The following is a 13,605-nucleotide window of genomic DNA, read 5'->3' on the forward strand; positions in this document are numbered from 1 at the left end:
TATTTGGTCGCAAAATTGGGTGGTCTATGAGGGTCTATTGTTGGAAATAATACTGAGAGGGGGGGTGAATCAGTATTATTAGATCAGATAAAACTTTTTAAATGCTCAGAAACATATACGCTACTTCAGTTAAGTGAACCAGCGTGTACACGCTACTGTGACGAAGTAAAACAGCGTATAAGAAGAAAACTCACAATTTAGTTAGCTTATTCTTCAGTTAAGTGCATCAGGACATTATTCACCACATTAACAGTAAACATGTGCAGTATAACAGAACAGATAAAAAGCCACACACATGAACACCAAGATATAAGGTGGAAACCCAATGTGGGTGAAAACCACCTGCTGCAAGTTGTCTCTATCTTTCTTTAATATGAAACTTCAGTTTACAATCTTTTGTACTGGTGCAGCCTTATACCAGTACGCAGGCTACAACCTGCAGAAGGCTACAACCTTCTCTCGTTCTCCAAACTTCCTTGGAAGGGAGCTCCAACCCCCTTTGCTCTTGTACTAGCCAAGATACTAGTACGTAGGTGCTGACCTACAATCTTCCTTCTTTCAGGTATCACTTTTCATACATTTTCAGACTTGGATATTCCTGAAGCACAACATTACAATCTGAAGACCACAATTCATTCAATTTCCACAATAGATCATTGAAGCATAAAACAACCAAACTTTGAATCACTGAACCACTGAACCCTGTCAATCACCAGTTACCAGAACACAGAGCAGACTACAGAACTCTGCAATAACAGTCAGACCCCACTGTAAACCCAAAATCAAGCTTCAAAAGATATACGCTACTTAAATGAGCAAAACCCGCGTATACACGCGCTTTTACCGAATCCAACCTGCGTACAGATCTAAAAATAAACTTTCTCAATTTGTAGCTGTACCAGACATTAGTTAGACCCAGAACATAACATTGCGACAATATGCAGATCTAGAAATACGCATAATCAACCATATCATGATAGTGCATTTCAAACCATTAGATCCCGATCTATCCTTAGATCTAGTCTTCCATCAACCGATGTGATCTCTCCTTGGCTTAGATCAAGCAACCCAGAACCTGCATATCAGATCTCTTTCTCTCTTAGATATTCAAGCCTTGTCAAAAGATGGTTTTGCCTAATGATCTTCTTCTCCTTATATAGTCTTAGGCCTAGCTCAATACCAAGAGCCAAAACCATAGTAACACAATACCATCAACTTCAAAACTAGGGATCGACACGCCCGTCGAGACACAATGGTCCGAAATCATAGGCACAACTTCCAAGGACTAACCACCATGGACCAAAGATGCTTTTCCATATACACGCGCTTTTTATGAATCCAACTAGCGTGTACACGCGACTTGGGCTTAACGAAACGGCGTGTATGAGCTTCCTTGGCATGCTGTACTGAGATCTGTCTTCTGATTAAGTTGCCATCACCTGTACCAACCTCTGAGCACCTGTACCAACCTCTGAGTGAGTTGCCATCAAGGACAACACTTGAATCATAATGCCAACATCTATGTCAAATGGGTTTTCCCCTTTGAGATGTAAAATTGTAAAAGTCATGATGTAAAGCGTTTTGAGGGTTAGAAAATGTTTTAATCCCCTCATAAGTCGTAAGTCCTAGGTCCTAGGTAATTTTTCCAAAGGCTAAGTTTGAGGATCCAAAAATAAAAATTAAAAAATTAAAAAAATTAATTAATAGATAAAAATAATAATAAAATTTATAAATTTTAAAAATAATTAAAAAATAAAAAATAAAATAAAATAAAATTTAAAAAATAAATAAAACAATAAAAAATAAAAAAATAATAATAAGTCAAATTTTTGAGTAAATAAATGCAGAATTTTAATTTTTTAATATATTAAAATGCATTTAAAAATTCGACGGATGAGATTAAAAGAAATTTTGATCCTCATCAACGGTCGAGATTAGTTTGACATGGATCACTCGAACTAGCTGTTGGGAATTTTTCCTTTAAATAGGGTGTTAGGGGTCATTTGAGATCAGATTTGATCTGAGAGTCTAGTGCTAAAGAAAGCTCTCTTGTAGTCATTTTTGCGCAATAAAGAAAGACTTTGTGGTTAAAAATCTTGCTGGTGTTACTCTTCTGGAAATGCTATAAGATCTTTTATTCTTTCTGCATAATTTTATTTTCAGCCATTGATTTTAGCTTGATGAAGATTGATTCAGGCACAGGTATCTTGTCTGATCTCTAGGGTTTGAATGATAGTTTAGATTTTGAAATATAATGGCAGGTATCTCCATTTGATCTGGATTTCACTATTGTTTTTTCCCTCTATGTTAATGGTTGATTGTAAGTTGTGCAGGAAATCTTAGTTTTGAGTTTATCGGGTGTTAGGGGAAGTTCTCGGCTGAACCAGCCAATTCCCGGGTTGTGTTTTCTGAAAGAGCCCAGCCAGTTCTTGATCCCGGACTTATCATCTGAATTTTTTTTTTTTTAATTATGAATGCATGCAGGGTTTTCTGAAGTATCTCACATTAAAATTAAATTCTGATAATATTACTGTGATTATTGACAAATCTGGCTGCTTAAGAGTCGAAAATCTGTAAATGCTGTAATTATTTAGTTAGGGTTTTCAATTTCGTTTTTTGCACATATTATTTTGGGTTTTCTTTTCCTTTGCAGGTTGTAGGTACAGGTTTTGAAAAAGTTTTCAGGGTTTCCAGCAGGGATAATCTTCAATAGATTTTCTAATTTTCTGAGAAAATTTGATAGTTTATGAAAGCTGTTTTGCTGCTCGGAGTTTATTTTTATTTGCAGGAAGAAATTTTCGATTTTTTTTTAGAGCAGGTTGCTGCTTCATTCCCACGCTGTTTCACACTGTTTGCTCAGCCACCCCTGTCAGCAGTTATCACTCCACACTCTTGCTACCTATATTCTCCGTGTAGCTGCACTTAGTCTTAAAAAAACATTCAAAATCCGCAGCTCATTCGCATTCTTTTGCACACTGCCATCTCCAGATCTACGTTGCTATCCTTCCTGCGTGCTGGCCAGACCCTTCCAAGCTCGATTTCCCTTCATCATCAGATCCGCAGCAAGCAAGCATTCTTCAAAACACCCTCATCACCATCGCTGCAGCACTCGTCTAGGCAGCTATACCCACGTGCATCTCACTTGTACGCATCTCCCACGCAGCAAAAACTCTCCTTATTTTCTTCACGCAACACCAGTTTCTTATCCGCTGCCCCTGCGTGCCAAATCCTGTCCCTTCCTCATCCGCTCCTTTGTCACGTTGTTGCAGCTTCCTCCAGCAAACTTTCGCGAGACCTGCAAACAAATCTTTGATTTTTCTTTTTTCTTTCACGCAGCTGAACCTTCCATTCACGCTGCCCACTGCCTCACGCAGTCCTTGTGCCATTGAGCTCTTAGCGCCTTCCTCTGTCCCGTGGTCCTCCTTGCCGCCGTCTTCCTTCCGTAAACTTGCAAAATACATCAAAATCCACGCATTTCCTGTCAGCTATCAGGCCTTCTTCTTTCAATTCCGCTGCCATTGTCTTTCACGCAGTTGTCACCCGCATCCTTCTTCCATTTCGCTGCTATAGCTTGCTCATCGCTGCCGTCAGAACCTGCTATGCCGTCCATTGAACCTTCTCTACCTCTGTCCTGTGCTCCTCACGTGTACTTGTGACAGCAAACAATCAACAAAAGAAAAATTCGAATTTTTTTTTGGTATGCCATTAGGTTAGGTTTCGTTTTATTTCGGCATGAATATAAAAATTTCTTTTTAGTATCATTTGACCTTTTAGGGATAGATAGATGTAGCTTAAGTGTTAGCGTATTTGGTTTCATTTTTTTAACTTTTCAAATCAAATTAAAAAAAATATATAAAAAATTAAATATGTTTAGATTTATTTTGTTTCATTTTGATTTTCAGATAAAAAAATATATATATAAAACAAAATAAAAACAAAAATTCGATTTTCAGACTAAGACTTTTTTTACTTTTGCTTAGGTTCTAGTTTTATTTTGTAGATATTTTTTAGATTTAGCTTTGTTTTCATAAATAGTTTAAAAAATAAAAAGGTTTCTTTTTAGTTTAGAATAGACTTTAGCCTTATTTAGATTTTAGCTCTATTGTTCTGATTTGTTAATTTTAGAAATTTTAAAAAATAAAAAAAATAAATAAAAAAGGTTCTTTTAGGATTCAGTTTTAAATTTCATTTACTTTAGTTTAATTTTGTTTTATTTATATAAAAAAATATATAAAAATTATAAAATTATAAAAAGCAATAGGAGTTCTTTTTAGTTTACTAGATTTTAATTTTATTTAGGTTTTTAGATTTATTTAGTTTTGTTTAATTTTTGGGATCTAAAATAATAAAAAAATAAAATAAATAAAAAAAAAAAAAAAAAAATAAAAAAAAAAATAAAAATTTTAGCTAAAAAGTGAAAAATCATTTTGGTGACTTTTGTGGTATTTTCCTATAGCTAAATGCACTTAAAATATTTATTTACAAGTTGGCTATATGAAAGTGGTAGCTAGTCAGCATTTAAGTTTCCAGGTTGTTTAAAGCATTTATTTTTTTTAGAAATTTAATTGCTAGATTATCGTTTAAAGCGTTGTGCATTTGTTGAATATCTTATGTTTTGCTTATAAATGATTGTTAATCATGGAATTATAAAGTTCATATTTTTGCAACATTTAATCATTTAATCATTAACTCCATAAGGCACTGGTCCATTAACTTCTAAATCAATTAAGTGCTTGTTTCCCCTCGTGTCTCCCAACCCAACTGGTCCCCAGTTGGTCATCCATTATCCCATAGGGTCTACCCCCCTTAGCCGCGGGAGACAGGCTTAAACGGAGAGATCGGGGATCAGGGTGACAGCCCTCGGTCTGAGCGTTGTCGTGACAGTCTGTGCGACAACAAGTCCAAAAACAATGTTGTCACTTGTGTGCTTGTTTCTGTTTCCTTCAGTGAATGATCTGTAATGTGTTGAGCATGTTCTTGTATTTATTTTCAGTATTTACATGGTAATTAACTTGTTAATTAACAGAACAAGTAGGTAGGAATAAATCACAAAGTACATGAAGGGTTTCTAACGGGTTAGACTTAGAAATTCCAACAACTAGAAAATGTCCAAAGGAAAACACATTATCGACAATAAAAGAAACGAGAAAAATAATGGTAAGCAACATCTAGAGGATGTTGGACGGGAAGCATTGACAAAAGTGAAGGCAGGTCTATTGGGGGTCAGGTCAAGAAAAGAAGAGTAAATGAGAAGACTTGAGGAACATTGGTAGAAAGCAAAAGAGGAAAAGAGACAAAAGGAGGAAGATGAGCAGGAATTGGACAGTTCTGACCATGAACACAATGGTAAGCAAAGGGAAGAGGAAGGGAGAAGTTCCAATGAAAGGACAAGACATAATGCTGGAGGGATGGAAGAAGAACATCATATCCATATGGGACCTCTTAGTGTCCAACATCAACAACAAAGCTAAGAAATGTCTTACAACTTTATTGTTACCTCCAAGATGACATCCTGTGCAATATTTCATCTTTCAGCAAGTGGTATTAGCATGCCTTTGAATCAATAAAAGGCATCTCTATCCAAGAAAAGCTTGATTGTTAGAAATCATAATGTTTCCCATGTGCAATCATTGCATCATACAGTTAACATGAAAATTCTCCATGCTCATCATCAATTCTTTTTGTGGCATAATAGATTCACTGTCAAATATAATATTGATGGTTACCATGCTAGGTAAATGACACTGACATTTGGCAGTCTACAGGGACAGGAACAAGTGAAAATATTATTTGTTCACTCAATCTTAAAATATGACAAGGGAGATCTGCAATAATTACAATGATAACAGATGCACCTATGTAAAAATATTGGTAATAAATACAGTTACAGTACATGGGGCCTTGTCATGGCTTTGCACAAAGTGTTGTTACCTGGACATGCCTTGACATTTTTGGAACTACAACAGTGGGTGAGAAAACTTGATGTCAGAATTTCAAAATTTATAGCTTACAATATGATTTGTCTTATTGTCATGGACGTGTTAGTTAACACAAGTACACTACGTTATTGGATTACAGACATTTGTTGTTGGTTATTCACTTAATATCATTTCCTTCAAATTATGTGGGTGTCTGGATTTCTTTCAAATTCAGTCTCATTTATTTCTCACATGATGCACTGTTTGAAGTGACCATGTGAAGACATAAAAGTTGTTTTCTTTTCCATAATTCGTTTGAGATATGAACTTTTTGACCTGTACTTCATTATTGAAAATATTGAAAGTCAAGGCTTCAAGGCTTTTCTAGGTTAATTTTTGCTTATTTATATTTTGCTTACTAAGAAGGGTAATATCTAGTGACAAATCTTTTTATCACCATGTATATCTCAAGTCTCAACAACTATAACAAAAAACTCGAATTGAATTCTGGTGTTCTTTAATTTTCTTGTAAGTTTTGGTTGACATATAGTATCATGGTGTGATGTAGGCTCCTCCTATAATGCTGTTGTCTGCCACCTGTGCTGGATTGGCAGGTAGGCATTCCTTGTTTTCTGATATTATTGATAGTTAAAAGATATTTTTTAAACTTGTGGTTTTTAGTTCAATATATTTATCCATATTCTGCCACCTTTTTCTTCTTTTCAGCCATTTATTGCAATTGTAGGATTTCGTAACTTTTTCTGTGTTCTTTTTGGATTTCCACCATACCGATCTGTTTCATGAATTGGGTATTTCAGGAATAGGGAGAAACATGTAAACTTGGAATTATTTATCTTTATTGGCCCAAAATGGCACTGGAAAACTACTATTATTTATTTTTGACAACCATAAGGCTAGAATGAAATAGAGTTATGTGGTAAGTCATAGATTTTCATTTTTGTCTTGATTCCTAATGGATAATGTATAGAGCTAAACCATATAAAATGATCTTAAAAGTGACAACAGTAATACTTATCTGAGAAAGTAAAAGAGGCTTTGAAGTTTTTTCCTCTTTGTATTGTTCAGTGCTTGCAACAATTCTTTATCGTGGTTTCTGATGAATCCTGAATCATCAATATCAAGTTATGCTCTTTTTGTTACCTTAAAACCTTAAAGTTAAAACAGCCAGTTGTGGTGCTTTTAGATATATATGCAATGTTTTGTACCTTCATGTTTGAGAAAATGTACTGAATAGTTGTCAAGACTAAAGTTATGAAGATTTTGGCTATCTGCCATTATCTGCAGCTGTTGGTGAGGGTCACTGTTTCTTTTGTAACTGCCATGGCTGGTCATACAGAACATAACAGGGGGTTAGATCCTCATTTGCCTTTTTAATATATAAGGATGTTTTGATAGTTTTTTATCTATTTTTTCCATGTTTGTATCGATCTGTTATCAAGGGAAATCCTTTCTCTCAGCCCAAGGGCGAGATTGAGGGTCAATATTACAATATTCATAGGCACATAGCCATTACAACGATATTTCTCATCATCATGTCACTTGCAGGGAATTGAACCTGGTGTGAAAATTCCTACATTCAAGGAACCCCTACTGCAACAAATCTGAATCTACTTCACCTACTTGATTTTAATTACATTCATCAAGTTATTCTTCTGAATACTGAAGCAAAATACTTCTGCAGCCTACACTAATTAAATATTTGATCTTATGAAACGGAAAACGGAGCAAAGAACAAGATACATAGGACACTTATTTTTGGACACAACAGTGCCCGGGAAAACCCAATGTGGGAAACCCAGTGCAGCAGTTCTGAGGGTTTATTATTATGCAGGGGAAATATCTGAATACAAATCTAGGATGCTCATCTAGCAATCCTTTACAAAGAAAAATACTGGCGGAAAATATGAGTAAGTTTTACCTCACTTCACCCGGCAGAATTCCGGCTGATCCGGCACAAGACTGACTAACCCCGACTATTTCTGCGCTGGCCCTGCGTCAGTCCTGCGTCACCTCTTCTGCCCTCTGCGTCAGCTATCCTGGCTGTTCCGGCAGTTCTGACTGTTCCCGACAGTTTTGGATTCTGCGTGACAAGCAACTTTTCTGCTCTGCGCAGGCCCTTCTGGCTCTGTGTTAGGGCTGCGTGGGCCCAGACTGGCCCAGCGTCAGCTCTCCCGGCTACTGCACTGCCTCTTTGTCAGTATTCTCCAGAAAGTCCTTCTCCCAGATTCTCATTGCTCCTCTGCTGCTGAATGATCACTTAGTTCGAATTTCTCAGCTTTCTAGCCTCAGAAATCGAACTCTAGATCAATTCTCTCTTTGTGTGTGTGTTTTCAAATGAACCCCAAGCCTCCGTTTTATACTTTTCCTATTGAGTCTTCAACGACAGAGATTAAGTCTCTAATCAACGGATAAGTGTTGATTTGGGGGAGCATTGGATGTGCTTTAGCAATGAAAATTGGTGGAGAGGCTAAAGCACATGAAATCTCCAAGACCCAGAAATGGCTTGGACAGATTGTACATGGTTTGGAAGATATTAAAATAATTAATATTTTTAGTGGAGTTCTTAAATCTAAACTTAGGTAAAATAAAATATTAATGGGTATTAATATAAAACTGGGTTAGAAGGTTCCAAAAGTCATGGATCAAGCCAAATCTAATCTTAGTCGTTGATTAGAGATTTAATCTCCGCCGTTGAAGGACCAACGAGAAAAGTATAAGAAGAGGCTTTAGGGTCAATTGGAAAACACACCAGAGTGGTCAGTCATTCATTTTGCTAGAGCGGGGTTGCTAAGCAAAAGTGAATCAATGATCAACAGTGAGGGGCAGTGAGTACAAGGCAGAGAGGCAGGGACAATACTGGGAGACCAGCACAGAAGTAGAGAGAGCGAGAGCAGCAGTCAGTCCAGGCTACGTAGAGCCCAGCAGAGGCAGTGCAGAGCCCAGAGAGATTGCGTCATCCACGCAGAGGGTAGAGGGAGTGAAACAATGGCTCCCAGAGGCTGCACAGTGCCTCAAAGGGCTAACACAGAGGGTCCTGGTGTTGACGCAGGTCAGCGAGAGGTTGACGCAGTGGCCTGAAGGGCCAGCGCTGAGCTTCAGTTGTGCTAGAGAGGGTTTCGTGGGATAGGTTTTCTGAATACTTGTTTCCGAATATAGAGGTATTGCTACCATATATTTTTCTTTGTCGGGTGAGCCGATTTAGGCACCCAGTTGTACTTAGAGAAACTACATAATAATATAACCCTCTGAATAGTTGCACTGGTTTTCTCGCATTGGGTTTTTCCGGGGACATTGGTCAAAAAATAACGGTGTCACTTATGTGCTTCTTTTCTTTCAGTTGATGATTTGTAGATGATACTGTACTTGTGTTTATTTTCAATATTTACATGGTAAATAACTTGTTAAGTAATTAAACAAGTAGGTGAAATAAACCAGATAGTACAGGAAGAATTTCTAATGGGTTAGACTTAGAAATTCCAACATGGTATCAGAGCGTGGTTGCAGATCACAGGAAAACTGAAGGCATCAGCTGAGCAGAGCATTTGCAACAGATTCAACTGTCCTGAGTGACAACGCTGATCCTTGCAGAAGGCGATAGAGGAAGGAGTGACGCAGAGGGACTGCGTCATCATTTTGGGCCAGAGAAAGGTAGCGCAGAGGCTAAGGGAGGCAGAATCAAGCTCACGCAGAGCCACGCAGAGGCCAGGAGGGCTGACATAGTTGGCTGGGGAGCTGATTTGTGGTGTCGGGATTGCGCAGAGCCAAGTGGCTCAATCCTTCAGTTGTTGGGGTTTAGGAGGCTGTGGGTAGTTTGCGGAGCAAAGCTGGTGGGGTACTGTGGTCAGAACAATACCTAACAGGGCAAGACCAAGGTAGAGGGAGTTGCTGCTGAGGCAGATTTCTAGCTAAGGAATCCGGATCAGTGTTGCAGTTGCACAGATGATCAGAGTGGGGCAACTTGACGTTGGCAGAAGGATTTCCAAAAGGGAAATCGAGACTCAGAGGGAGTCGAACCGAGAACTTCTAGACGGGAAGTTGAGAGACTCAGCAGGAGTTGAACAGAGGACTTCCAGGAGGGAAGTAGAGAGACTCGGAGGAGTCGAAAGAAGAGCAACGAGATGGTCGTGAATGGGCTGAGAGATCAGGATAGGCTGGATGGAGCGTCCAACTTTGTGGTCTGGAAGGCCAGGATCTTGTCCATTCTAGATAGACATCATATCAAGGGCTTCACCTTGAGAGTGATGGCTATCCCAGTTGACACGGTAGCTAATGAAAGGTACAAGGAGGCAATGGCTAAGGCAAAGTGCATCATCCTTGATGGGATTAAGGATCATGTGGTACCACATATTGCCGAGAAGGAAACAACAAAGGAGATGTGGGACACTTTGAAAACATTGTACCAGCATGCTTCCGTGCAGAGGAAGATGCTCCTGGAGAATCAGCTAAGGTCATACCAGATGCAGAAGGGGAGAGCAGATAGATGTCTTCCTTGGTCGGTTGAAGGAGATCCGTGACCAACTAACTTCTATAGGGGCCACGTCGGATCAGGAATTTATGCTAAGGACTGCACTTAACGCAATCTCCGAGGATTGGGAGACATTTATCCAGAACATTCTGGACAGGACGACTGATCAAGGCGGGGAGTAGGGGCAAAGGGGTTAGGATTAAGAAGGAAGAGGAAGAGAATGCGACTCTAGCATCTGCGGGAAAGAAGGAGAAGAGGAAGAAGAAGGACCTCTCCAAGGTCAAGTGATTCCATTGTGGGGAATTGGGTCATTTTGCGAACCAGTGTCCGTGGAAGAAGAGTAAGGGAGAGGCTTTTGACTCAAAGGCAGTGCCAGCGAAGGCGGAGAAAGAAGTTGAGGAGGATGACGATTGTGCCATGAGTGCTCATGTGCCACTTGAGAAGAAGTGGGGAGACATCGAGCTGTAGTCAGGAGGACTACAGGAGATGAGGGGCAGGTTCCTTGAGGTACCCAACCTCTTGGATTATACCTTGCTACAGGAGCCCCGAAGAGATAGTAGCAGGACTGGTGGATGTAGGTAGAGACGGATGCGAATGAGGCAGCAGAGAGTGCTACAATGCAGGAGTCCCCGGGCAGCGCGAGGCTAGCAAGCTGCAACAGTGCGAGAGGCACGGAAGTGTTGCAACGGTGCAATATGTCACATAGAGGTGTGCAATAGTGCGAGATGCAGGGAGTTGTTGCAGCAGCGTAGAGGTCAGTAAAGGGAACACTTGTTAGTGATAGAGGGAGCTTCAACATCGGGAGTGTTTCTAGCCTAACAAGGATGTCAGAAGTTGGGTGGATCATTTACTTAATTCTCAGTAACTGAGTTGCACTTCAGTAGCACGATGCAACATGATGAAAGGGGATGCAGTGTTGGGAGGATGGACCAACAACAACACGGATGCAGAGGGAGCTGCCGTACGGATGCAACAGTGGTAGTGGTAGGGCCATGGGTAGTAGTACAGGATGCAACAGTGCAGAGGATGTTGGACAGGGAGGCCTAGCATTAGCACAGAGACCGATGCCGGATAATCAGGGTGATGCTCAGTGAGGAGTATTACTAGAGCACAGTCCTCGCTAAGAGGGAGTGCTGATTTGGGGTAGCATCAAATGTGCTGTAGCCATGAAAATTGGTGGAGAGGCTAAAGCACATGAGATCTCCAAGACCTAGAAATGGTTTGGACAGATTGTACCCGGTTTGGGAGATATTAAAATAATTAATATTTTTAATGGAGTTCCTAAGTCTAAACTCAGGAAAAATAAAATATTAATGGGCATTAATATAAAACTGGGTTAGAAGGTTCCAAAAGTCATGGATCAAGCCTAATCTAAACTTAGCCATTAATTAGAGATTTAATCTCGGCCGTTGAAGGACCAATGAGAAAAGTATAAGAGAAGGCTTGAGGGTTAGTTGGAAAACACACCAGAGTGATCAGTCATTCATTTTGCTAAAGCGGGGTTGCTAAGCAAAAGTGAATCAGTGATCAGTAGTGAGGGGCAGTGAGTACAAGGCAGAGAGGCAGGGACAATACCGGGAGACTAGCACAGAAGCAGAGAGAGCGAGAGCAACAGTCAGTCCAGGCTACGCAGAGCCCAGCGGAGGCAGCGCAAAGGCCAGAGAGGCTGCCTCATCCATGCAGAGGGCAGAGGGAGTGAAACAAAGGCTCCCAGAGGCTACACAGTGCCTCAAAGGGTTGACGCAGAGGGTCTTGGGGTTGACGCAGGTCAGCAGGAGGCTGATGCAGTGGCCAGAAGGGCCAGCACTGAGGTTCAGTTGTGCCGGAGAGGGTTTCGTGGGACAGGTTTTCTAAATACCTATTGCCGATTATAGAGGTATTGCTGCCATATATTTTTCTCTGTCGGGTGAGCCGGTTTAGGCACCTAGTTGTACTTAGATAAACTGCATAATAATATAACCCTTTGAATAGTTGCATCGGTTTTCCCGCATTGGGTTTTTCCAGGGACATTGGTCCAAAAATAACGGTGTCACTCGTGTGCTTGTTTTCTTTCAGTTGATGATCTGTAGATGTTGATACTGTGCTTGTGTTTATTTTCAGTATTTACATGGTAAATAATTTGTTAAGTAATTAAACAAGTAGGTGAAATAAACCAGATAGTATAGGAAGAATTTCTAACGGGTTAGACTTAGAAATTCCAACAATAAGATTAAAACATGACTTGATCCGCCTTCTAGATCATTCTCACCCATATTTTGATTAATACCCATTTATATTTTAATTTCCCTAAGTTTAGACTTAGGAACTCCATTAAAAATATTAATTATTTTAATAAAATACAATCCGGGTGGAATTTCACCAAACGTTTTCTGGGTTCTTTAGAACTCATATGCCTTAGCCTCTCCACCAATTTTCAAGGCTAGAGCACTTCTGATGCTACCAAAAACTAACACTGCCTCTTAGCGAGGAAAGTGCTCTAACAACAATGTCCACCTGCATGCTGCTCTGTTTCTGAAGCACCTCCTTTCTACACTATCGCTGCCACCAACATTGTGTTGCTGCTGCTAATGTACTGCTGCCCATGACACTGCCACTCCACTGCCACTGCTACATTTGTACTACAACTCCCTCTCAAATGTTGCATCTGCTATGCTGCTAGCACTGGCACTGCTAACACTGCATCCGTACTGCGACTTAGTTGTTGAGAGAAGCAACTAAAAAACATCCAAAATTAGCTGAACTCAACTGTGTTCAGCATAATACAATGAATGTTGGAGTTTGACTGCTGCTGACCCTTTGAATCTTCCGCGCCACTGCTGACTTCTGCACTGTGCCAACTACACTGCTAGCAACCTTGCTCTGCGCTGATCAGTCTTGCTCCCAAGCTACTGCATCTGTCTTCCAAACACTCCACTGCATCATTTGACACTAAGGTTATCTCGCTACTGCTGAATCTTGGGCTCTTGTAGCAAGGAATTGATCCAAGAGGTGGACTCCTCAAGGATCCTGCCCACATGTAGTCCTCCCGACTACAACTCAATATCGCCCCATCTCCCTCCTGGAGATGCGTGGGCACTCATGGCAAACTCATCCTCGTCAATCTTTGCTGAAGCAGCCTTAGGATCATGTTTCTCATCCTTATCCTTTTTCTTCAAAGGACATTGGGATGCATAGTGGCCCATCTCACCACAACTGAAACAT

The 13,605-nt window shown here is 40.0% G+C and overlaps 1 protein-coding gene across 2 annotated transcripts in view; it reads left to right on the top strand.

The window, feature by feature from the left end:
- LOC149165351 (uncharacterized) overlaps positions 1-13,605 on the top strand; it is a 325,800-nt gene that overhangs the window by 193,468 nt on the left and 118,727 nt on the right. For both annotated transcript variants that reach the window (XM_089431120.1, XM_089431121.1), the window contains one exon: positions 6,487-6,532. In XM_089431120.1, the coding sequence (XP_089287246.1) occupies positions 6,487-6,532 (46 nt within the window). The remainder of the gene's footprint in view (positions 1-6,486; positions 6,533-13,605) is intronic.

Source organism: Pinus tabuliformis, chromosome 5_1, assembly GCF_031772625.1.
Source record: "Pinus tabuliformis cultivar Carrire ecotype Pingquan chromosome 5_1, CPIR1, whole genome shotgun sequence".
NCBI classification, from domain to species: Eukaryota; Viridiplantae; Streptophyta; class Pinopsida; order Pinales; family Pinaceae; genus Pinus; species Pinus tabuliformis.